The sequence below is a fragment of the Protopterus annectens genome, chromosome 5.part0 (assembly GCF_019279795.1).
Source record: "Protopterus annectens isolate FY-2018-M chromosome 5.part0, PAN1.0, whole genome shotgun sequence".
Taxonomy (NCBI): Eukaryota; Metazoa; Chordata; order Ceratodontiformes; family Protopteridae; genus Protopterus; species Protopterus annectens.
In genome coordinates, this window is record NC_056735.1 from 1,973,402,581 (window position 1) to 1,973,427,124 (window position 24,544).

General features: G+C 40.1%; 1 protein-coding gene across 1 annotated transcript in view; it reads left to right on the forward strand.

The window, feature by feature from the left end:
* The window catches only part of DIS3 (DIS3 homolog, exosome endoribonuclease and 3'-5' exoribonuclease), a 1,475,941-nt gene that overhangs the window by 142,358 nt on the left and 1,309,039 nt on the right, over window positions 1–24,544 (forward strand). The window contains exons 3-4 of the mRNA XM_044072053.1: window positions 22,557–22,744; window positions 22,841–22,914. Coding sequence (XP_043927988.1) covers window positions 22,557–22,744; window positions 22,841–22,914 — 262 coding nt within the window. The remainder of the gene's footprint in view (window positions 1–22,556; window positions 22,745–22,840; window positions 22,915–24,544) is intronic.

A 24,544-nucleotide genomic window follows, 5' to 3' on the forward strand; every position in this document is an offset into this window, starting at 1 on the left:
CAAAATATATGATTGTTCCATGCTGGAATTGCTGTTTAAGTAATAGTATTTGTCTCACTGAGCCATCTGCTCATTAGAATAATTAATTAAATTGGAAATTAGAATTAAATAACCAAGTCGGGAATATCTAAACTTTCTGGTTGCTCCATGTAAGAATTACTGCAAAGGTAGTAACTGTTATCTCACTGAACCTTTCCTCTCAGAATAACACGCACAAGTGACAAAGGTGGAAATATTGTCCAAAATATCTGGGCGACCAATGCAGCACTTAGTGTAAAATAATAGTATATATTTCAATAAACTTTTTCTCTTACCCAGACATGTTTTGACATATCGTTGGTAATTTATCCTCTTGTCACTGTCACAGTAGCACCCTAGTATTATGACTAGCCAAATACTACCTTGGTTGAATGCATTTCATTACTTATCCCTCTTTGCTGCCTTTACTATGGACGTATCACAGCAAGTTATCTTATTTTGATAATTAGTTACAGAAACGTCAAACCAACAGAAGGTGTTGAGGGTCAGCAAAGAGAGGATCTGTGTCATGAATGAAGGAGTTATCAAGAACAAAAAAAAAAAAGACTGAACTATAGGTATAAGAAGCACGATATACTAATATTTACTCTTTTGTCTGTATCTGATACTTTGTATACTTATAAATACACACCTGATTTGCAGTTTTTGTTTTACATAGGCAGTTAGACTGTGTGGAAACAGCTTTAAAGCAAAAGTATGAACTATATACATAATATTGTAAACACATTAGCTTACAAAGAATATCTGATGAAACTCTTTTTCAAAGTAATACTAATAAACTTTGATTATGTGATGCTTGAACCAATGCAGCTTAAGGAAGGCTAAGTATGTAAAGCAGTGTGCAGTACAGTACAATACAACTTCTAAATATCCACTCTATATTAATGGTGTTCTTGACTAAAATAAAAAAAATAAAATAAAGGGCAGATCCCAACACTGAGAGCACAGGAATCAAATATGTATCACAAACATTTCTTATAGCCATAAGAGCCTTAACTAATGTACATACAACAAAAGTCAGTGAGAAGAAAGAGTATTTGCTTAATAAATTTATAAGGAGCAGAAGTATATGCAATAGTCAATAACTCAGAGAAGAAAAGATGGTGCATTACCGAGTATGCAAAGGATTCTGGAGCACAGTCGTTACTGAAGTGCACTAGCCCTTTCAAATGCGAATATTCTAGATGCAGTTATGCCATGAATGTAACAAGCTAAGATGGTGCATTACCGAGTATGCAAAGGATTCTGGAGCACAGTCGTTACTGAAGTGCACTAGCCCTTTCAAATGCGAATATTCTAGATGCAGTTATGCCATGAATGTAACAAGCTAATTTATACAGGTAAAAAAAATTACATTACAGGTTGCATAATTTCTTTTAGAGAACTTTGGAATAACTTCAGATGATCATTACAATTCAAACCTTAAAAGCAACATTTTTTCACATTGAACCATGTATGAATTGAACACTAAAATTAACATTTTTAAAACTTCTGAATCAGCATTTCTTGAGACATTGCATTTGAAAGTTTAAGAAAATATTTATATACAAGTGTGTATAGAAACATGATTATATATAAAAAGAAGCATAAGTGTCAGATGCTTAGGAATTGGAACGTCAGGGAACTACAACTTTGCACTACACCTCACTTACACTAGGAACGTTATACAGTAAGGAAATCAATAACAGACAATACACTAGTCCCAAAAAAGAGCTTATTTTTTTTTTGTTCTGTGTAAAACTGGCTTAACTGAATTTTCCCTTGCAATTGCCTGTGACTGTGTACTTTGGACACCTGTAAAAGACTAATAACTTAGGCAGCATGGTGACACAGTGGTAAGATCTCAGGCTCACAGATACTTGGTTTTTAGCTGTTTAACTTCTAAGCTTTCAACCACATATATTGCGTAGTTTGTCCTTAGTTTAGAGGGATAGGTTCCTGACCCAGAGACTCCCCAGACTCTGGAATAGACTGCCCATACATGTCAAGCAGGGTGCCTCTTTGGCCCTCTTTAAAAGGAACCTTGATGATTAGATGGGAGAAAGGAAATTCACCCCGGGGATCACGTCAGTCGCCCTGCTACACAGGCGTCCAGGGAAGTAAATAGTGTGGGAAGAAATAGCCAGGGAATTGTTATGGCTAGGCTTGTATAGGCCCTAGGGCCAATAGCCTAGTACCAACCTATCAACAACTACAGTTATTTTAAATAGTACTGCTAAAGTGTATTCACAGGAGTCAGTTGTAGGTTATTGCATTTGTCGCTGCTTCTTTGACTTTTTTTTTTTGCAAAAACGTACAAATATGGGTTAGTCAAGCTTTAGCAAATAAGTGGTCTTGGGTTATTTTCCCTGTCCAGGATTGCTGCCTCCTCCCCAAGCTAAGGAAGAGAGACAAATCTCTTTGGCCATCTTTCCCCTAAAGAACTTAAGAAAGTACGTCTTATACTGACTGTTACCTACATTTAAAATTGTTACATACACACCAGGTGCTTTCTGTTAACTCCATAGCCAGGACAGCCAGCAGCCAACCCCCCCCCCCCCCACAAACAAAGTATCCACTCTTACAGCCTCCTTAACTTCTCTTGTGTAAACCTACCATATCTCCTTAGAGCTGCATGCTCTGGACTAGCCTTGCTTGCAGTTCTTCCCTTGCCCACTAGGTGGCACTCCCCTTCCAGGTTTTTTCCCCCTTGCCTGTTTCACCTCCATTGTACAAAATTCTACCAAACACCCTTTTATACTATTTCTAACTATCTGATAGACCCACCTAACCCCACTTCTTCCATCTTTTGCAACTGCACATTTCACTATATCCTTTTAACTTACCCTAACAATTAGCACTTCACTGATTGTTTTGCCTGCACTTGGTCCTTCTCTGGCTCTTTCTTTGTTTCCAATACCACCGTTCCTCAACTCAGACACATCTCTCCTTGTACTGTACCTCCATACTCCTCCCTCACTGTCTATCTGCACTCTTCTTGTGTCTAGCCCCACCCCTACTCTCTGCTCTACCTACGTCAACTAGTTTTCACCACAGATCTTATCCTTTTGTAGCCAACCCTGCAGGACTAATCTACAGGTCACTTCCGGTCTGTACCTGCACTAGCCCTCTATACTCTTCCCCCTTTTTACCCTATTTCCTCACCTAACACATCAATATACCTGCTTCCAAGTGGCACCATATTTAATCCTAGAATTACCCAGGCTGCTGTGCAATCCTGCCTTCGGTGTTCCCACCTGAGTAAGTGACATTGTTATGGTATTTCCCTTGTTGTTAATCACTTTGAAAAATGTATAACTGTCTCTGTAAAGAACATGTTTCCTTATTCTACTGCTAACAGTGTGCTAGCCGATATAGTTTTTTGGGGGTAACTACACCTAAAGTGTTTAATGCCACGTGTCTCTGTAGCGTTTTTTCCTTCATGAACAATTGAAATCTGTAGCGTATTGCTTTTTGTATATTTAGATATGCTTGTTAATCTGTTTTTGTACAATTTGATATGCTGGAAATGAGTAATTGTTAACATGTTTCAGAACAATTAGATATGTTGGTAACGAGTTACTGCGCTCTGTTATCTTCATATTAAGTTAAGGCAGGGTAGCGTTCTATCTGTGTGTAGAGCATATTCCAAGGGGCGGTTATGAATCTATCCTGGTCGCTATCACTCCTAACAAGGTTTTTAACTGCCCTATCCAACCCTGTAGACCACGTACTGTTAAAGGGGAATTTGAGTGTTTTATCTAACATTAGTGTCCGCGCTTACTCTGATGGTTCTATTAGTGTATGCTAAGAGGCTCCGGCACTTCCTAAAACACTCTGGCTACAGATTAGGTTAGGTCCGCAAGCCAGCCTCCTTTACTATTAATTTGCTGTCTTAAAGTGGGTCCTCAAAGCTGTGTCAGGTCTCATTGAACCAACACACTATTACTGAACTAGTTGTTTTAGTCTCCAAAAGGTAGCGGTTCTCTGGTAGCATGGTGACACCACCCTAGAGCACAGCTGTGGAGCCCGGTCTATGTGTAAGTGCGATAATATGGAGCGTTTTACCTCCTGTTGCTCACTGGGCTAGAATCCTGACTTTTGCTGTGTAGCTGCACTCACGTTTTACTGACCTTGGCAGTTATTGACTCACAGGGGATGTTCGTGTTACCCTGCTGCAGTCATCACAGTTGGGTTATCAGGCGGTCCCGCAATCGGCCGGAATTCCAAAGTCTTGCTCCGGCATCGGTTGCTATCGCTTCTTCCCTGACATCAGTGCGCCAGGGGTATATATAATGCATCCAACGCCATTTTCTCCAGTCTTTCTTGTCGCGCGGTGCCCGAAGCAGAAGCAGTTCGCAAGTGCCGGTCGGCCGACTCCTGAGATTTTCGAAGTCAAATTTCAGATCCATAGTCTTCAGTAAAGCTAAGTACCCCATTGGGGAAACTTTTCTTGCCTCAGACTGATATCAGAAAAAGTTAACAATTGTATTTCTTGTGGGAAGCAAATACCTCATAAGGATTTTCATTCTTACTGCATACCTTGCCTAGGCCCAGACCACAATGTCACTAGTTGTCGTTTTTGTGCTAGGTTTAATAAGCGTACTATAAAAAGACGCTTTGATTTCGCACGACACTACTTTGGTAGAAAATGCAACTTCACTATGCCGTCGGAGCAGCCGACTACTGGCGTGCACAAAAAAACGCAAGGATAAGGACAGGCAACCTAGACCCAAGCCAGACTCAGAGGCCTCGGCTGGTCCGGTCTCCGGTTCACCGGTCTTCAGTGAGGCTCTGACGCAGCCCCTGACTACCGCAGATCTGGAACCAGAGACCAATTCAGAACTTTTGGCGGAAAGTACTAGGCCGACGCAGCCATTTTATTTAGCCCCTACCGAAGACACTGCTGAAAAAGATGTCGGTCCTGCAGAAACACCTTCGGTTTCTGAAGGCGTCTTCAGACCGACGACACTCACCATAAAAACGTATCCTAAGATTAAGACTCCTATTAAACCTAAAAAGACTGCACTTCAGTCCCCTGTTCAGGGCCCCATGCTTAAGAAACAGATGCTCAAAATGGCTGAAGATTTGATCTCTTTAATCAGGGGTTCCCAACCCCCTCCCGACAAAAGGCCTAGACAAGAGGAAGATTATTCCTCCTCTGAACAAGTGTCTATTTCATCAGGCTCCTCTGAGAACCAAGATTATTCCTTCTCCCCTTATGAAGATTCTGATGCTGAGGATTCTATTCCCTCAGCTTCTCCTCCTGAAGACTACTCCTCTGGGGAAACTTTACACACTGAGGGAACATTTTCACTGGGAAGGCAGGACTACTCTGACTCAAAGAAAAGGCTCAGAGAGTTTCTTTTACTCCCCCAGCACAGACCACTTGCCATCCCCCCAGTTTTAGACATTGTGGATGATGATTACTTAGAATCCAGTTTGAACCCAGATTCTCTGCCTCCTGCTCCGGCCAAACCTGACAGATACTATAGAGTGCCTGATTCCCACAAATTTCTTTATAAAAGTCCTGTTGCTGATCCAGAGACTATCTCCCAGGGTCCCAAAGGGGCTAAGGCTTCTATGGCAAAAAATCCTGTACCCTCTGAAAGGGATTCCAGAGCACTAGACAGGTGGGGGAAAAAGGTTTACACCTCAGCCACTCTAGCTATGAGGGCACTAAACTGCCAGTTTCACATGCTAAAATCTCAGCAATTACTAATGTCTCACTTAAAACAAAAAATGAGCACACTCCCTCAACAGTCTGAATTGAAAGAAATGCAGGATCTGTTGCATGCAACTGAACAGGTGGGCAAACATACTTTACAATGTGAGTTGATTCTTTGGAGGCTTCCTGCAGAGCAGCTGTCACTGGGTCTGTTATACGTAGGCATGCTTGGTTAAAGGAACAAACTCTGCCTGATCATGTTAAAGCAAAGCTTATAGATGCTCCCTTACAGCAGGATGTTCTTTTTGGAGTTAAAGCAGAAGAAGTCTTAAAGAAAATGGCGGATAAGGCAAAATCTATGCAGACAAAGATTTCCTGCAGGTACAGCCCCCTCACTTCAGCAGAAATTGGCCAACAAAAAATTAGTCCTTTCCAGCTTCTGACAGACCACAGAGGGGTAAATACAGACGTCCAAGAGGCAGAGGACAACCACAAGCCCAGTACAAACCTCGACAATGGGGCACTGCAGCACAGAAGGGAAGAGAAGACCGGTGGCAAACCAGAAGGCAAACTCAATGACTTGCACCTCATCTGGCCAAGCAACACTCTCTTGGCAGCCCCCTTGGGAGGAAAACTCGTACTTTTTTCAGACAACTGGCACATTGTCACAAAGGACAAATGGGTCCTTGACATAATTTCACGAGGATACAGATTCCATTTTCACACCTTGCCAATGAAAAGAGGAATGCCAAACCTGCCGCAAAATCAATGGGCAGAGGCACAGACAAATTACAGCTCTCATGGACATGAGAGCCATTCAACTGGTACCTACTTGAGAGCAAGGCCAAGGTTTTTACTCAAGACTCTTTCTAGTTCCCAGAAAGGACAATGCCTAGAGACCAATTCTGGACCTTTCAATTCTAAACACCTTCTTACAAGTACCCAAATTCAAGATGCTAACACTACAGCAGCTTCTTCCCATGTTGGGCAAGAAAGCATGGCTAGTAATGTTGGACCTCAAGGAGGCATACCTGCATGTCCCTATCAGACAAAGTTGCAGAAGATACCTCCGTTTCATTGCAGGTTCAACCCATTACCAATTCTATGCACTGCCCTTTGGCTTATCTACTGCGCCCAGGGTCTTCACAAAATGCCTGGCACCAGTAATTGCATACTGCAGACAAAGAGGAATTCAAATATACCCATACCTGGACGACTGCCTCATCCAAGCAGAAAGCAAGGACACCCTCTTACAACATCTGGCTTTTGTAAAACATCTTGTAAGTTGCCTGGGGTACACAGTAAACGAAAATAAATCAAAACTAGTATCCTCACAAAATATGACATTCCTGGGTGCCAGCTTGAATACAACAGCCCAGAAGGCTTATCTGACGCCAGACAAACAACTACGACTGACTCAATATTTCAAAACAATGGCAGTAAAGACCCAGCTACCTGCAAGAAAAATTCTGCAGGCCTTGGACTTCATGGCATCTTGCATACTACTAATACCATTTGCAAAGCTGCATATGAGGAAATTACAGTGGTGCCTAAAAAGCGTATGGTCTCAACACAGCCACAGCTTGGAAACAATGATATCTCTCATTCCCTGCCTACAACAGGAGTTTCTATGGTGGTCATTGGCTTGTCACCTCAACAAGGGTCAGCCTTTCACCTTGCCCCCAGCCAGGCAAACTATGACAACAGATGCATCGGACTACGCCTGGGGGCCACACATGGCAGGACAGTGCGTTCAAGGCGTATGGACTGCAGATCAAAGGAATCTGCACATCAATCAAAAAGAGATGCTAGCTGTACAGAATGCTCTGACAACCTTCAAGAATCTATTACATCCAGGACAACTTACAATAAGGACGGACAACACCACAGTAATGTGGTACATAAACAAGGGGGTATACACTCCTACCCTCTATGCAGGCAAGCAATGACCTTGTGGAACACAGCTCTGCCTTACCAAGTTCAGTTACAAGCTTAATTCCTGCCAGGAAAAAAGAACACATTGGCAGATGACCTCAGCAGAAATCTCATGGATCTCCACGAGTGGAAACTGGATCCACAAGTATTTGCAATGATAACTCAAAAATGGGGCCTTCCAGACATAGACCTGTTTGCCAGTCCTCAAAACTATCAATTAACAAAATTTTGTACAAGGACACTTCACCATCAAGCTTGGAAAGTGGACGCACTTTCATTCAGTTGGAAAAACCTGACAGTTTATGCCTTCCCTCCATTGCCTCTCCTCACAAAGGTGCTTCTGAAAGTCAGAAAGGAGAGACCACGACTGATCCTCATAGCCCCAGACTGGCCACGCCAGCACTGGTACCCACTATTGAGGAATATGGCCCAGGGCCCACCTTGGATTTTACCACAAGTTGCCCATTTGCTCACACAGCAAAACAATCAGATTCTTCACAGCCAGCTAAAAACCTTAAATCTGGCTGCATGGCATATCACCTAAACATTCAGCCAGCTCCTCTTTCCCAAGCAGTTATGGATGTTATTCTGGAAGCTAGGAGGCCCAGCACCAGGAAGGCCTAGTCGGACAAATGGAAAAGGTTTTGTGCCTGGAACCAAGCTAAAGGCCAAAACAAAGTTCAGCCTCACATGCCTCAGATTCTACAGTATTTAACTGATATGTTGCACAAAGGTCTTTCTTTTTCTTCCATTAAAATCCATGCATCAGCTATTTCAGCCCACTACAACACGGAACCACCCTTATTTTCGCATCCACTTCTAAGGCAGTTCCTCAGAGGGGCAAAAAACATTAGGCCCCCCAGGAGAGCACCTACACCAACACAAGACCTAAATTTTGTTCTGGAAAAACTTACGCTACCTCCCTTTGAACCAGCTTTCTCTGCAGATCTGCAGTTCCTATCATGGAAGACTGCCCTGCTGCTAGCAATAACTTCAGCTAGAGGAGTCTCAGAGCTGCAGGCACTAATGGCAGTGGAACCTTTCCTCATTTTCCATCAAGACAGAGTTTCTCTACGAACTAATCCTTCCTTCATGCCTAAGGTGGTTTCCAGTGTGTCTTTAAATCAAACCATTCACTTACCCACCTTCTTCCCAAACCCACAGAACAAAGGAGAAAGACTCCTGCATTCCTTGGACATTCACAGGCAACTTCGTTACTACTTGGATAAAACTAAGGCTTTCAGAAAATCTGACCAGCTCTTTGTATCCTGTGCTGCAGCTTCACAAGGGAAGGCTATATCAAAACAAACCATTTCCAAATGGATAGGACATTGCATTCATTTTTGCTATACCCATCATGGAAAACCAGTTCCTGCTACCATTAGGCCCCACTCTACCAGAGCAACAGCTACATCTACAGCCTTCCTCAGGGGGGTTCCAACCAAGGAGATTTTGGAAGCTGCAACTTGGAGTTCAGTACACACCTTTACCAAACACTATCACTTACCACTTTACTCTAAGACTAGGGCTGGCTTCGCCACTGCAGTTCTGCAGGGCCTTCTAGCCTCCTCTAACCCTCTATAACTCCTCCACCCATCCATAGCTTTGGGATTCTACCCAAGTGTGATGACTGCAGCAGGGTAACACGATGAACGTAGTACAGTTTTGTACCTACCATTAATGTAGATGTTCGAGTGTTCACCCTGCTGCAGTCCAGGTTACCCTCCCTCCATCCCCTCTGATCTAACTGGCTAAATCTCTACAATACCTTCTTGATGCATTTGCTTATAGCTGGAGGGATTTTGTGTTTGTGCAAAAATTACTTAATTTGGTACGAATTACTGACCACCTTTTTGGGGGCACCTGACATCTGGGGCAAGAAAATGGCGTCGGATGCATTATATATACCCCTGGCGCACTGACGTCAGGGAAGAAGCGACAGCAACCGACGCCGGACCAAGACTTTGGAATTCCAGCCGACTGCGGGACCGCCTGACGACAGGATAACCCAAGTGTGATGACTACAGCAGGGTGAACACTCGAACTTCTACATTTATGGTAGGTACAAAACTGTACTTTCCTTCCTAAGCAAGCAAAGCTCCAGCAGTGTTTATTAATTGAGTATTCACTATATTTTCAGTTATAAAGTCATGTTAAGGCTCAAAACTGCCTCTCAATTCCGGGCTTCTGTAACCCACTATATGTGACGAATGGTCACTTAATGAACATTTTCTACTAATTTAGACGATGATAGTGTTATTTCTAAGCTGACTGCTAAATTTTATTGGGAGCTTAGTATATTTCTCCAACAGCTTTAGTTTTAGCGGTTTATTAGAGTTGATTAAACTGAATGTTAGCAGACTTAAGAGTTATTTTGATAAGCTGATATTTAGAACTTAAAGTACTTAGTCTCTCTATTAACTGCTTCTACCTTGCCTATGCCTGTGTTAATTTAAAGTAGCATATTTTGGATAATGACCTGTGCATTTCATAGCTAATGTGTTTTCAAATGTACTGTCTTTTACTAAGTAATTTGCTTATAGTCTGTGTTAGTCCTACTGCCTACTTCAGCACATTTTCTTCTCCCTTTGTGCACCCAGCTCAACAACCGCCTGACCTGCACTAGGTCTTGGGTTATTTACCCTGTCCAGGATTGCTGCCTCCTCCCCAAGCTAAGGAAAGGAGGCAAACCTTCTTGGTCATCTTTCCCCTAAAGAACGCAAGAAAGTACGTCTTATACTGACTGTCACCTACATTTAAAATTGTTACATACACACACCAGGTGCTTTCCGTTAACTCCATAGCCAGGACAGCCAGCAGCCAAACCTTTCCCCCTCCCTACAAACAGAGTATCCACTCTTACAGCCTCCTTAACTTCTCCTGTGTAAACCTACCATATCTCCTTAGAGCTGCATGCTCTGGACTAGCCTTGCTTGCAGTTCATCCCTTACCCACTAGGTGGTACCCCCCTTCCAGTTTTTTCCCCTTGCCTACTCTACCTCCATTGTACAAAATTCTACCAAACACCCTTTCTACTATTTCTAACTATCTGATAGACCCACCTAACCTAACTTCTTCCATCTTTTGCAACTGCACATTTCACTATCTCCTTTTAACTTACCCTAACAATCAGCACTCCACTAATTGTTTTCCCTGCACTTGGTCCTTTTCTGGCTCTACCAGCTCCGTTGCCCTGCGGGCTCACTCCACTCCCCTACCCTACCCCCAATTCTCACCCGCCCCCACTACTACACTTATACTTATCAAACCACACTCCCCACTAATTGGTCAGTCCCACTAACCACTTTCAGCCTATCACAACCCATCCTTCATATCACCCATCCCCATTTTCCCAATTCTCCTGCACTCAAGTCTACTATATCACCACACCTTTATTCTCTTAACCTATCTAGTGCACTAGCTACTGTGTCTATACATAGCACCTCAACAACTCCAAAACTTAAACCATTGTACTACCTCATACCCCCAATTTTGATACTTTATATGCTTACCGCCTATGAATACCACTACGTGCCTGTCAGCTTCCAACATCAGTCGCTACCATATATACCGAAACGCACACCCCTCCTGTAATACAACCCCACCTCCTCACCTACTGCGCTACTCCAAAACCTCTCCATCTTATACAAACTACTTAGTTAAACCTAAGGACTAAAAGCTATTACCAGCTCCTGCTAAAGTTCACCAAACTCATAAGGAATTTATTACCTAACCTCATAGCTGACTGCAACATCCATCCTAACCCAGGCCCAAACTTGCCAGCTACCACTTGCACCAAAAGAAAAACTCCTACCAACATAAGAAATTCACATGATGCCCCCAAAGCATTTCTAGTCTGTCACCTAAATATCAGAAGCATAAAAAATAAACTCCAAGAGCTGCATGCTCTCCTAGATATCCACTCCTTTGATGTTCTCTGCCTTACTGAAACCTGGCTCAAACCCACCATCCCTGACCATGAAATACTTCCCCCCGGCTACAATATTACTAGAATGGATCGAAAAGGCAGAAAAGTAGGGGGAGTTGCCATTTTATACAAATCAACCCTCGAATTATCCACAATTAGCATCCCACAAGACCTAGTTGCCACCAATACCGAAACTATTCTCTCAAGAATCCACCTTAACAATGACAAATCTATTAACATCGTGTGTAGTTATATTCCCCCAGGCAATAACATAAACATCTTAGAAAGTACCCTCCATTGGTTATCCTCCACCCACCCCCAAGAAACACTCATTCTTGGGGACTTCAACATCGACTGGACAACCTGTTCAGCTAACTTCCCCACTACCCACATTAACTTACATGGTATCTCCCAAACAATTATTACCCCCACTAGAATCAACAAACCCAGCAGTAAGGAAAGCATCTTAGACTGGATCTTAATAAATAACAAACCTCAGTAATACAAATCAGACACCCAACCTGAAGTCATGAGCGATCACCTGCTAACTAACATAATGAGAAAAAGAGATGACTTGCCCCACCAAACCACCATAAAAACTCTTAGGTATACAACGAACTTTAACATAAATAGTTTCATATCTGATTTAAACTCATGCAGATGGGCCAATCTTAAACTACTTCCCCTTGACCAAGCAGTCTCAAATTTCAACACCAGGTTCCTGGCCATCCTAGACAGTTATGCTCCCACACGTAGAATCAGAACCAAAAACAAAATAGCTCCATGGCTAACCAATACTACTAGACAAAAACTTACAGCCAGAAATACAGCATGGACCTCCTGGAGAAACACCAAATCCCTTCAAGCCCACATATTATTCAAACAATTAAGAAACGAAGCAAAAAGATCCATTCTGCTAGACAAGCAAAGCTACTATTTCAACTTACAGCAAAAGCACCAAAATCAACCTCAAAAATTTTGGTTAGGTTTGAATAAACTACTAAACCCAGGTAAATCTTCTACCCCCACCCCCTCAAGTACCTTACACCTACCCCCTGAATCTGTAGCAAATAGATTCAACACTTTCTTCACCGAAACTGTCAAGTCCCTAGCTAATAATCTATCTCCTTCCTCCTCCTCTATACTCACACCTAATCTGGTAACCCCCCCTTAAAATTCGAGTGTATCCCTACAGACTATATCAAATCCTTACTAAAGAAATTAAAACCTATCCCCCTGGTAGCAGACCTACTTACCGCAGAGTTTCTACAAAAGGCTGCTAATGTAATAGCTAATCCTATCTCCATCTTAATCAGTCGATCTATCCAGGAATCCTACATTCCCACCATTTGGAAAATTGCTCATATTATTCCACTTCATATAGGTGGAAACACCACTGACCTTTCTAATTACAGACCTATCGCCATACTATCTCTGCTAGCCAAAATAATGGTGAAATGCGTACAAAAGCAACTTTTAAACCACCTCACCCACAATAATCTCCTAGCCTCATCCCAGCATGGTTTCAGACCAGCCCACAGTACTACCACTGCCCTTCTCTCCTTCTCCCACACAATAAATCACAGCCGCAATCAAAACCTGCTTTCCTCTGCCCTCTTCCTTGCTTTGTCAGAAGCATTCGATATGGTAAACCACAACCTACTCATAGACACTCTCAAATCTCTGTCCATAGAAAACCCAGAAATCAAGTGGTTCCACTCTTACCTGCACGGTAGACAACAGGCAGTCCTGTGGAAAGAGCATCTATCTCCCCTTTTACCTGTCACTGTAGGAGTACCCCAAGGTTCTATTCTGTGTCCCCTCCTTTCTCTATTTTCATCAATGACTTGCCCAAAATTATCCCTCATGCTACTTCTATACAATACACAGATGACTCTACGCTAATCTGCACTGCCGCAACTCCCACAGAATTACAATCCCTATCCCAAACCACCTTCAACAAAGCAGAGAACTGGCTTAATAATTGTCAGCTCTTATTGAACCCAAACAAAACCAAACTTCTACTTTTCTCCCCCATCCGTAAGCTAACACCACCAGTATTTTCAGTCTCTTCTCATAATGGCACCGTAATTTCTCCAGAACCATGCACCAAACTGCTAGGTATAATCATTGATGATCTAAACTACAATGCCCATATAGACAAAACCATTAAAACAGTAAACAAAAAAATAGGCTCCATGTATTGGATCAAGAAATTTCTAACCCTGACTGCCAGAACAGCCATAGCTCGCACACATCTTGGCATCCCTTCTCTATGCCTCACCCATCCTCACTAATCTATCCAAATCAAATCTCAACAAAACCACTAGCTGCTACAACAGTATAGCAAGATTTGCCACAGGCTCAGCATACAGAACCCATCACTGTCATAATCTTCACAAATTAGGCTAGCTGGAACTACCCAACCAAATATACTATAACCAACTTATAGTATTTCATAAAATCCTCCACCAGCCTGCCCACACCCCCAGTCTAGCTAATATTATTACCCTATATTGCAACCTAGCATCCCTCCGCTCATCCAGCAAAATGCTAGTACAAACGACCAAAGCCAACAACTCAGCCGGAGATTCCCTATTCTCCAACTCTGCTGGAAAAAAATGGAACTCCCTTACTGCTGAACTAACCACCAATTGCTCCTTGCCTCATTTCAGAATATCTCTAAAGAGACACATGCACAATGACTGGCTATGTCCATGTCTAAACCCTGACTAACCCACACAATATTCAGACTGAGTTATGACAAAAAGTTTGTCTCATTTTCTAGTCCCTATAAAACCCAACTTTACTCAAAGAATCTATTAATCCATCTTAGCTCTCAAATGTAATTTCCCTTTATTCTTTCCTTACCCTCCTTCAATTCAATTCTTTTACCCCTTTATATCTCTCTAGCTTCCATTATCAGGACTATAACCTCCTTTTCAGCCTCTGCTGCTTCCTACCTAACCTACCCTTCTCTTATTTCATTCTTACTTTCTTCCTAATGATCATCCTTTTCCTATACCCACACTACTCTTATATGTTTATTTTTCCCTTTATATTTCTTTCCATCTCCCTCTTTGTTGTTGCCTTTCTCATATCTAAATGTTGCCTTACCTTGAACTTTTTCTTAAATATGTAACCTATTTTGTTTTTGTCTTTTGATCTTTGTTAAATTGCTAAAATCACTGTAACCTGCATTTTAAATGTTTATCGGTTACTTGGAGCTTTTCTTCCCGGGCCTCCGCTGAAAATGGATATGTATCCAGTTGGACTTTCCCGGTTAACAAATGTAAAATAAAATAAAATAAATAAATAATAAGTGCGATTATAGCTAACCTAAATGCACCTTTTTGTCACTCTTCCATGAGATTCAAAGCTGTTAGCAGAAGGCTTGTCACAAAGTTTCGAAACTTCACCCACACAACGGATCTGTTAAATAACAACTAAAAAACAGAATTCAACAGTAGCTGGACATTTATGGGCAATGCTTTCTGCAAATTCTACGACACTTCTGCTATCCTTACCATTTTTAACTTGAGAAAACATATACCGCATATGCTACTGATATGCAGAGTTTATTCCTGGACTTTTAACCTATGGCTCTTTTTCTCAGAACACAGACTGCATTAAACATGTTGGGAAAAGCAAGAATGTATAAATAATCGGTGATTGTTCATGTGTTCTGGTTTAATGATAAAAGCACAGAGTTAGAAGCATGAGCAGCTGTACGGCACTTGTAAGCCAATTTTCTTGTAAACTTTAAATTTAAACCTGATGTTACTCCATACTGAAAATTAAGTTGATAAGGTACCTGACAGAGTTCAGGTACTTTTTCAACTTAATTTTTAACAACGGAGCTAAAACTTTACTCCAAAGTTACCGGTGCTTGTGGAAGGCACTGTGGTGGAACAGCATAGCTTTTCAAACGTTTCAGAGAGCGCTCGGGTGTAAGCACAAAGGATTAATGAGTTAACTCCCTGGATCTTGCATCATAATCACCAAGTTGTAAATGAATCCAGAGTGGTTTTCTGTGCTTTTTCTTTTGTTGTTGGTTTTTGTTAAAACGCTTTACCTCCATTTTAGAATTTAGTTTAAGAGTTGTGATTTGTGTCCTACAGTTTTATTAGGTTTTAAAATTAGAAGCTCAGAGAAAAGCAGGCTATGCATATTCATTTGTGAATGGAACTTCCATCACTAAAAAGATAAAATAATTTCTTCCTTATTTTAAAATAGAATTAACTGCATCTTCAGTGTTGTATGCACTTATTGTAAACTCCCTTTGTTGCTACTGTGGTGTAGAGGACCTCAGCCACTGATTTTTCTATAGCTACAATGATTGCATCTAGTGAAGCAAATAAAAGGATCCTGTGTAAGGCTGTCCAATTTAAGAATTACTGGCAGTATTCGATAGGATGAGCTTGTTAGTGAAACATGCTCTTAACTAAATGCTATTAGCATATCAAAAATGCATGTCTATTAGGCATACTATTAGGCATACACAGAACAGAAAAAGGTGGAGTCCTGGATGGGAAGTGCTTGATAAGTTTACCTTGGGAGGGTGCAAGTAATTAGTATTTTATATACGGTGGGGTCATTCTTTTGTCGTGAGAGCAATACCAAGAGATCAAACATGAGATACCATGGATGAGAAACAAATTACGGCTCCCAGCAATGCAATGCATAGTTTTCTACTTGAGTGTTTTAATTATGCTGTTAATGGTTTATTGTACTTAGTTTGTTACATAGTATAAATAAGTTGTTTCTGTAGTTATTGAAGTATAATCTGAGTTTTCATTCTATTTTATTTGACACTGGTGGTACTTTATTTTTTCTGCTTGTGTGTGTAATTTGCAGGTCTTATATGAATGAATAATTAGCTGTTTACATTTGTGCACATGTAAGTTTCAGTTTATTGATATTATTAGGACCTGTAATATTTTCTTTTACCTTGTTTAAATGTGTAAATTTTTGAGCTGAGACACATGATCTGACTTGCTTAAGCATAATAAGGCCTTAACAAATTTTAATGCTGTTTGCTACCAAAAAAACAGTTAACTGGAAAATGGAAATCAAAATGTAAACCATTGTAACTGAAGTACTGAAAAAAAAAAGGTAAACTAATTAGATAAGGTGGGATTTTTAGAAAAGTAAAGGAGGACATTACATAGAATTAAAAGGAATTTTCTGGGAATAACATATACATACATAATTTTCAGGATGGGTGATATCTAAGGGATAACAGGGTTTGAGTACTTCATGTAATGCTGGAGTGAATGTTAAAAAGAAAACATTTTTTCTCATTGTCTTCATGCAGTATACATATTACTGCAGTTTTGCTTTTCTATTTATGTATGCATACGTATGTGCCTTATTTGTGAGGGGATACTCTTCCAGAGTTCTTTTTTTAAACATCTCAAATGAATTATCACAAGTTGTGACATGGGCAAACTGACATTTATGTAAAGATAATCAAGCCATATTATCAAATTCATATTTACAGACAGTATGGGCGTTCCTTAGTTGAAAGTTGTGCGTTAGGCCTGGCAAGCCAGCACATCAAAATCTACTGCCAATCATTTAGTGGACCGGAGTTCCGCTGTGGCGACCCCTAACCGGGAAAAGCTGAAAGACACAACAACATATTTCACATATACTGTTATGCATCATATAATCTAAGAAACATTACAGTAATTATTCATTTCCTGCCTTCTCTTAAAACTCTTCCACCTTCAAAACAATTTCTGCATGTATTGTTATCACAATTTACATTTTTTTATGTAATTGCCTAAAGGTCCTACTTGTTGCTCTTTATTCTCTGTTAAAGTATTCAGTACTTCAAATATATTTAGTTTAAATTTTGGTCTCATTTTCTTATAATTGCGTTATTTTTTTTGGTAGCTACCAGAATTGAAGTTGTTAAAGCCTTACTAAGTCTAGGCAATTGAGATCCTGTAACCCAGCTCAAAAAATAATTTCCTTGGTTACACTCATTTGCTCGCCCAGTATTCCTGACAGAGTACTCAGTGGGGAATTTTTCAAGTCAGCCAACTCGTTATACTTCCAAAACACGTTTTCAGTTAACTCTTTCTTCCCCATCACACCTCCAGCATTTGCCATCTGCCAGAGGAAAAATGCTTTTATACCCCTTTCAGACTCCCAAGAATCTATGCAAAAACTTTCAGGCAAAAATCCTTAATCTTCTAGATTTTGTTGCATATTTGGGAGCTATACATTTATTCTGCCATTGTTTCTTTGTGAATTGCTTATCTAATCTTTCTTCCCAATCTTTTCTGACCTCTCATGGTTGATTCCTATAGATATTATGCAATATTTTATATGTTGTACTAATTATCCATTTTATAGTAGCAGATTCTGTTCTATATTCAGTTAAAAACTCAACCAGTTCAAGACTTTCATTTAAGATTCTCCTTTCTCTTTCTTATTGTCTGTACTGTAATACCAATCTCTGTTAGGGAACATAATCACTAGCCTGCAGTCCAAATGTCTTCTTGGCATCTTCCCATTCTGTTACCTTTCCTTATTTGTTCCCAACACCTTGGTTAATTTGCCGGCTTCCTCCCTTAAATTCCAGCCCCCTCTTGTCTGTGGTCTGTACCTCTAATTGCAGATGTTACAATTGTTGAAATCTCCTTTCTCCATTTCCATGTTGGCTTAGTTCATAGTAGACTTTCTGCTACTGTATAATATTCTGTACGACTATAGACTTCTTAAGGATCTGTGTCCAAAATCCCACTCTTAACTTATTTCTTGAATTACCCCTGATTCATTGTAATCCCTTTTCACTTTGAATTGTAGCTTTCTGCTTGTGTTATGTATAAGAGCCTTAACAGTGTAGCTCTAAAATATCCCTTCAAATCAGGTAATCCTAAACCTCTATCTTCTGTTTGGAGGATCAGCTTATCCCACTTGACTCTTGCCCTCTAACTGTTTTTTTTTCCTCCTCCAGAGTTTTGGAGCTCTTACAGAGAATCAGTGATCTGTACAATGGAATTCAGCTTTGGAGGGTTGCATTGTGGGGGCAGAGTGGTTGCCGTTTCTGAGGCTGTAAAGAGGAAGTTTATCCAATTACTTTAATGCTTGGGAGCAAGAAGGTCTTGTTAACAAGGTGTTTAAATATTTGAGATCGTAGGGGTGGGTCATCTCTTTTGCTGTATTTCAGTGATTTACAGTTGTGGTCATTTTTAGGGAATTGAGTATTCTGCAATTGTTGTTTGAATATGTATGGATTTTATTTTTAATGCAGAGTCTGTGAGGGAAGGCCATATTCAAGTTGGATGAATAGAGAATGCCTTTGCATATGGCTGTCCTGGAGGTTTTAATAAGGAGTGGAGAGATTTTATTTGCTCAAAGTAGAGATTTAAACTTCTATGAATTGTTAAGGGTAGGGGTTGTACTATGCTAAAGTATTTAAAAGAAGTGCTTTCTATGGGGATGATGATGTGGTTGTAGGTATGCAAAGACTTTTTTTTAGGTTTCTGTTTGGTGCTAGGTGTCATAGTTTTGGTTTTGGTTGAGGAGAAACGTTGAGAGGAGGCTTTTGCTGGAGATTCAGTGGATTAGGACTGAGAAATTTGCTTCTAGGTCTGTCATGAGATTGGATACAGAGTTGTTTGGGTGAAATAGTACCATAACATTTGTGCAGAAAAGAAGTAGGAGATAGGGCAGGTCAAGAGGGAGCTTTTTTTATAATGACGGAGTAAATAATAGAGGAGCTCATATGGAACCGTGTGGTACGCTTCTTTGAAGGCTGACTGGTTTGGGAAATCAAGGTGCAATATTTTTTTAAACACCTTTATTAAATTATTTAAGAACTAAGCAAACATATACTAACAGAAAACAAACCATTTTAATACTTTTTAAAATTTAAATACAGTATACATCACATATATTTTCTTTACTATCATCACACAAGTATTATAAAAATTTGCTGAATTTCTGCCTTTCATTAAACCTCACTCCTTCTCCTGAGCATTAGTATGCATGCATTGTTCCTACAATTCCATTTGTAATGTGTTCCTTCCATTTTCTAAAGATCACTCTTCCAGTTCTTTTCTCACTTTTTTAGTATTCAATACCTCAAATATAGTTGGTATAGAGATTAATTTCCATTTTCTAGTAATTGCTTTTTTGGCAGACAACAGAATTCAACTTAATAAAGCCTTAATATGTCTAGGCAATTCAGATCCTATACCCCAGTTCAAAATAATCATTTCCTTACTTAAAGCCATTTGCTCACCCACTATTTCTCATAGAGTGCTCTGTAGGGAATTTTTTAAATCTGCTAACATATTACATTTACAAAAATATGTTCCCAGTTACCTCTTTATTTTGCATCACAGCTTCAGCATTTGCTACCTACCCGAAGAAAAAATCTTAAGCCTGCTTGGGGTATAAAAATATCTATGCAGCCATGCAAAGATCCTTAACCTCCTGGACTTGGATGCATACCCGGGAGCTGTACATGTCTTACCACTATTGTTTTGTAAAATGCTTTTCCACTCTCTCTTCCCAATCCTTTCTAACCTCCTCTGATTGATTCTGATAATTACCATACAATGTGTTGTATGCTGTACTAGTTTTCTTTTTAACAGTGACTTTTATTCTAGATTCAACAAAAACTCTACCAGAGCAAGTCTTTCACTTAAAATTCCCCTGTCCATTTTCTTTGCCTGTAGTCTGAGATCAGGCCCTGGTAGGAAAGGCAGTCTCTAGCCTCCAAGCCAAATGTCTTCTTGGCCTTCTCCCATTCTGTTACCTTTCCTGCATGAGTTATTTGCTCCCAATATTTTGTTTCCTTTTCCAGGTTTCTCCAGTAACTCACATACTCCTCTTGCTTATTTTGTGTACTCCTACTTGCATTCATCGCTATTGGCAAATTGTCATACTAGTTTAATTCTTAGAATACGTTCTGATTCTATATGAATATAATTTACTGTTTGGTTATTCTTATTCTCCTTAAAGATCTGCATCCAAAATCCCACACTCTATTTCTTGAACATCCCTCTTTCTTGTTTCTTCATTATCCGTCCTTTCCACTTTGTATTGTAACCCTCTGCTTGTGTTCTGTGTATGAGCCTTAACTGTGTAGCTCTAAAATATCCATTCAAATCAAGTAAACTTAAACCACCTTGTTCTTTTGTAAGGGTCAACTTATCCCACTTAACTCTTGCCTGCTTTCCCATCGAAATATGAATTTGGTAGAGAAGTGGCAGTTGAAGTTTTGAAACTGAGGTAAGGAATTGGGACTTGGGCCTATTTTGTAGTAGGTGATAGAGGAGGCGGATGTGGCTAACAATGTGGAAGTCTTTCAAAATGCCAATTAAGATGGTGCCAATGAGGTGGCCTATGTCTGTAGCCAGTAGCATTTCATTAGTTCGGGTACATAGAACTTGATTGTACAACCAGCAGCTGCTGGTTATGGAAATGGAGTTTATAGATAGTGATGTACTGGATGGCTTGAACATAATTATTTTTTCAAGCAATTTGCCTAGAGTGGGAAGGATAGAGATTTGCTTGTATTGTGAAGTTTGGTGGGATTAGATTGCTTTGAGATTGGACTGATAATAGCTCTTCACTATATTTGACTTGACATTGTGTTGGGTAGAGATTGATGCTGTGTTGCAGGCCAGTTGAGAGGAGGTTCCTGCAGCGGTATACAAATCAGGGATAGAAGCCACCTGCATCTGTAGGGCTGTCGTCTTTATTTGTTGCCGAAGAGGATCGAAGTCTTTTGTTTTGACTTGTTTAAACTAAATTTGAGGGGTGTTTTGGGTAGATTAGAGTGACAGTGTGAGTGTTTGAGAGCATGTGTTGTTTGGAGAATTCATAGAGAAAGTCAGAGGGAGCGAATGTAGGTGTTAATGTCTGTGGGTTTTTTTTTGAATATCCCTTCCTATGAGTTGATTGACTTCTTTCCAGACCTATTTTGGTGATTTAGCCAAGAGTTTTTGAAAATTTTCATATGTTGACTTTTGTGTGGTTATATTGCTATTACTTGTTTTGTGAGGTTTGAAAGCCACGGTGGTACAGCGGAAGCATAGTTGCCTCACATCAAGAGGTTCTCCTGTTCGATTCTCGGCTGCAGTGCCTTCTGTGTGGAGTCTGCATGTCCTCCCCACGGTCGAGTGGCCTCCGAAAGACATGCGTGAATGGGCGTGCCTTCACCGAAGGGTGGGCATTGGGCTGGCAACTCGGCACCATAAAAATCGACTGCCAATCATTAGTGCACCAGAGTTCCGCTGTGGTGACCCCTAACCAGGAAAAGCCGAAAAGACAAGCAACTTGTTTTGTGAGATTTCTGAGTTGTATATATTGTTGCCTGTTGCTGGGGAAGGGTTTTTTCCCATGCCTGTCATGCGATCTCTCAAAATTTTAAAAGGGATTTCAAGTCATGTATTAGCAAATTATTTATTTCACAGCTTGGATGTTTTCCGACTGGAGACTGAATGTTTTTTCTGTGACCACGCAACTTTTTGCTGGGTTTTGCAATTTCGTTTAACTTCTAAAAATGTGTTGTATATGAACTTGCCTGATTCATAACAACAGGACTGTTATCTGTATGTGCATGCATGTGTGTGAGTAGATTTCTGTATATATTTGAACTGAATTGACTGAGGGATTAGAGTAAATGAGTATTCTGTCTTTACATTGTTTAGGGAAAAATGTAACCCACGTGTTTCATTCTAGGAATACCTATGCATGTACTAAAAATATTATTGTGTGTCTGAAAAGAAGGTATGTTAACTTTGTTTTTGTTCACCTTTGTATTACTAAATGCATTTATAAAGAATGTTAATTGTTGACTATGACAATTGTAAGGAGGCACATTTAGAAAATTTGTGGAACAAAGTTCTTGCCAAGGAAAATTTGATCACTTCTTTGTGAAGGACATTATTTCATTTTCATAATGGTATAAATATTTCTAGAAGAATTATTGTATTTGATTATTTCTTGCCATTCTCAAATTTTATTTTATTTTTTTAGAGAAACCTACGTTGAACAAGAACAGGGTGAAAGTGCTAATGATCGAAATGACCGAGCTATCCGTATGGTGGTAAAATGGTACAATCAGCACATCCGAAAAGGCAGACACAACTTAAAGGTGGTTTTAGTAACAAATGACAGAAATAATAAAGAAAAGGCAGTTGGAGTAGGACTAGAGGCATATACATGTAAGTCCCCCCAACCAAAAACATCCATACTAATCAAATGACAAGTGATGCCACTTTTAGGGAAAATTATTTGTTTTAATATTTTTATTTTTTCAGGTGAAGAATATATAAAAAGTTTGATTGCTCATCCAGAACTTGTTGATCGCCTTGCTTGTGTATCTGATGAAAATGTAAGTAGATTTATTCTTAAATAAAGATTATTTTTTGTTCTTCTTTTGGCTGCTTCCATTAGGGTTTGCCACAGATGATCATCTGTTTACATTTCTTCCTGTCCTCTGCATCTTGCTCTGTCATACCAACCACATGCATGCCCTCCATAACCACATCCGTAAACCATATCTTAGGCCTTCCTATTTTCCTATTACCTGGTAGCTCCATCCTTTGCATCCTTCTCCCAATGTACCCACCATTACTCCTCAGCACATATTCAAACCAATGCAGTCTCGCCTCTGGCTTTGTCTCCAAACCATCCAGCCTGAGCTGACCCTCTAATATATACTCATTCCTAATCCTATACATCCTCATCACACCCATTGCATATCTTAACATCTTTAACTCTGCAACCTCAATATATATATATATGGTTCTAGGTTATAACATCGACAGCACATAACATCGACAGCGACATCACCGACACCACATCATCGACAGTTCACAAACACGACACCGCACACACTCAACACATCATCACAACAACCAATAAACAAAACAAATTCCCTGACCAAAAACCACACACACAACACAAGCACACCTAAATCCTAACAAACAAACACTAAACCTTACATACACAACTATCCACAACCCTAACCGAAACCCTAACCCTAAGGTCCGTCACTATCGCACACTAACCTAACCCGCGCCCTAACCCTAACTCACTTAACCTGCCCCTAACCCAAAAAAATTCACTACTGCACCCTTACCTAACCCGCGCCCTAACCCTAACTCACTTAACCCGCCCCTAACCCAAAATAATTCACTACTGCACCCTTACCTAACCCGCGCCCTAACCCTAACTCACTTAACCCACCCCTACCCCTACAGACCGTCAACGCCAGCACACTTACCTTACTCGCACCCTAACGTCCGTCACTACCGCATACTTACACATCCTTTCCCCATGTTGGTGTTCTCCGCGTCGGTGTTTTCATCTGTCGATCCTCTGGCGTTGGTGATTTCACTGTCGGTCTTGTCATCTGTCGATGTTGTAACCCAGACCCATATATATATATATATATATATATATATATATATATATATATAAATATATATATCTACACACACACATACATACATACATACATACATACATACATACACATATGCATGCATTTCTTATGCTTGGTCAAACACTCTGCTTATGCTGTGCCAATGAGGTCATAAAAAGGCCAAAATATGAATATCCACAGCTAGTGGGGTTTGGCTTTATTTGCCTGAAATTGTCCATTAAAATGACGAAACAAGTAATGGGCATACAGAATCACCAATTAGCTGAAATACCGAGTGTGCATAAGGGTCATTTGCATATATCCCATGGGCCTTTGATTCAAGAGGTTTGAGAGGTTACTCATTGGAAGTTCCAATTAGCTGAAGTTTTCATTTAGTTTTTACAGATTGTTTTTTCTGTGAGAGTTTCTAGAGTTTATATATGAGTTTCTCACTCATTGTTTTCTGTGAGACCTTCTCACTCATTGTTTTAGTATATGTATATATATATATATATATATATATATATATATATATATATATATATATATATATATTAAACATGGATATGATATAATATGCATATATATATATATA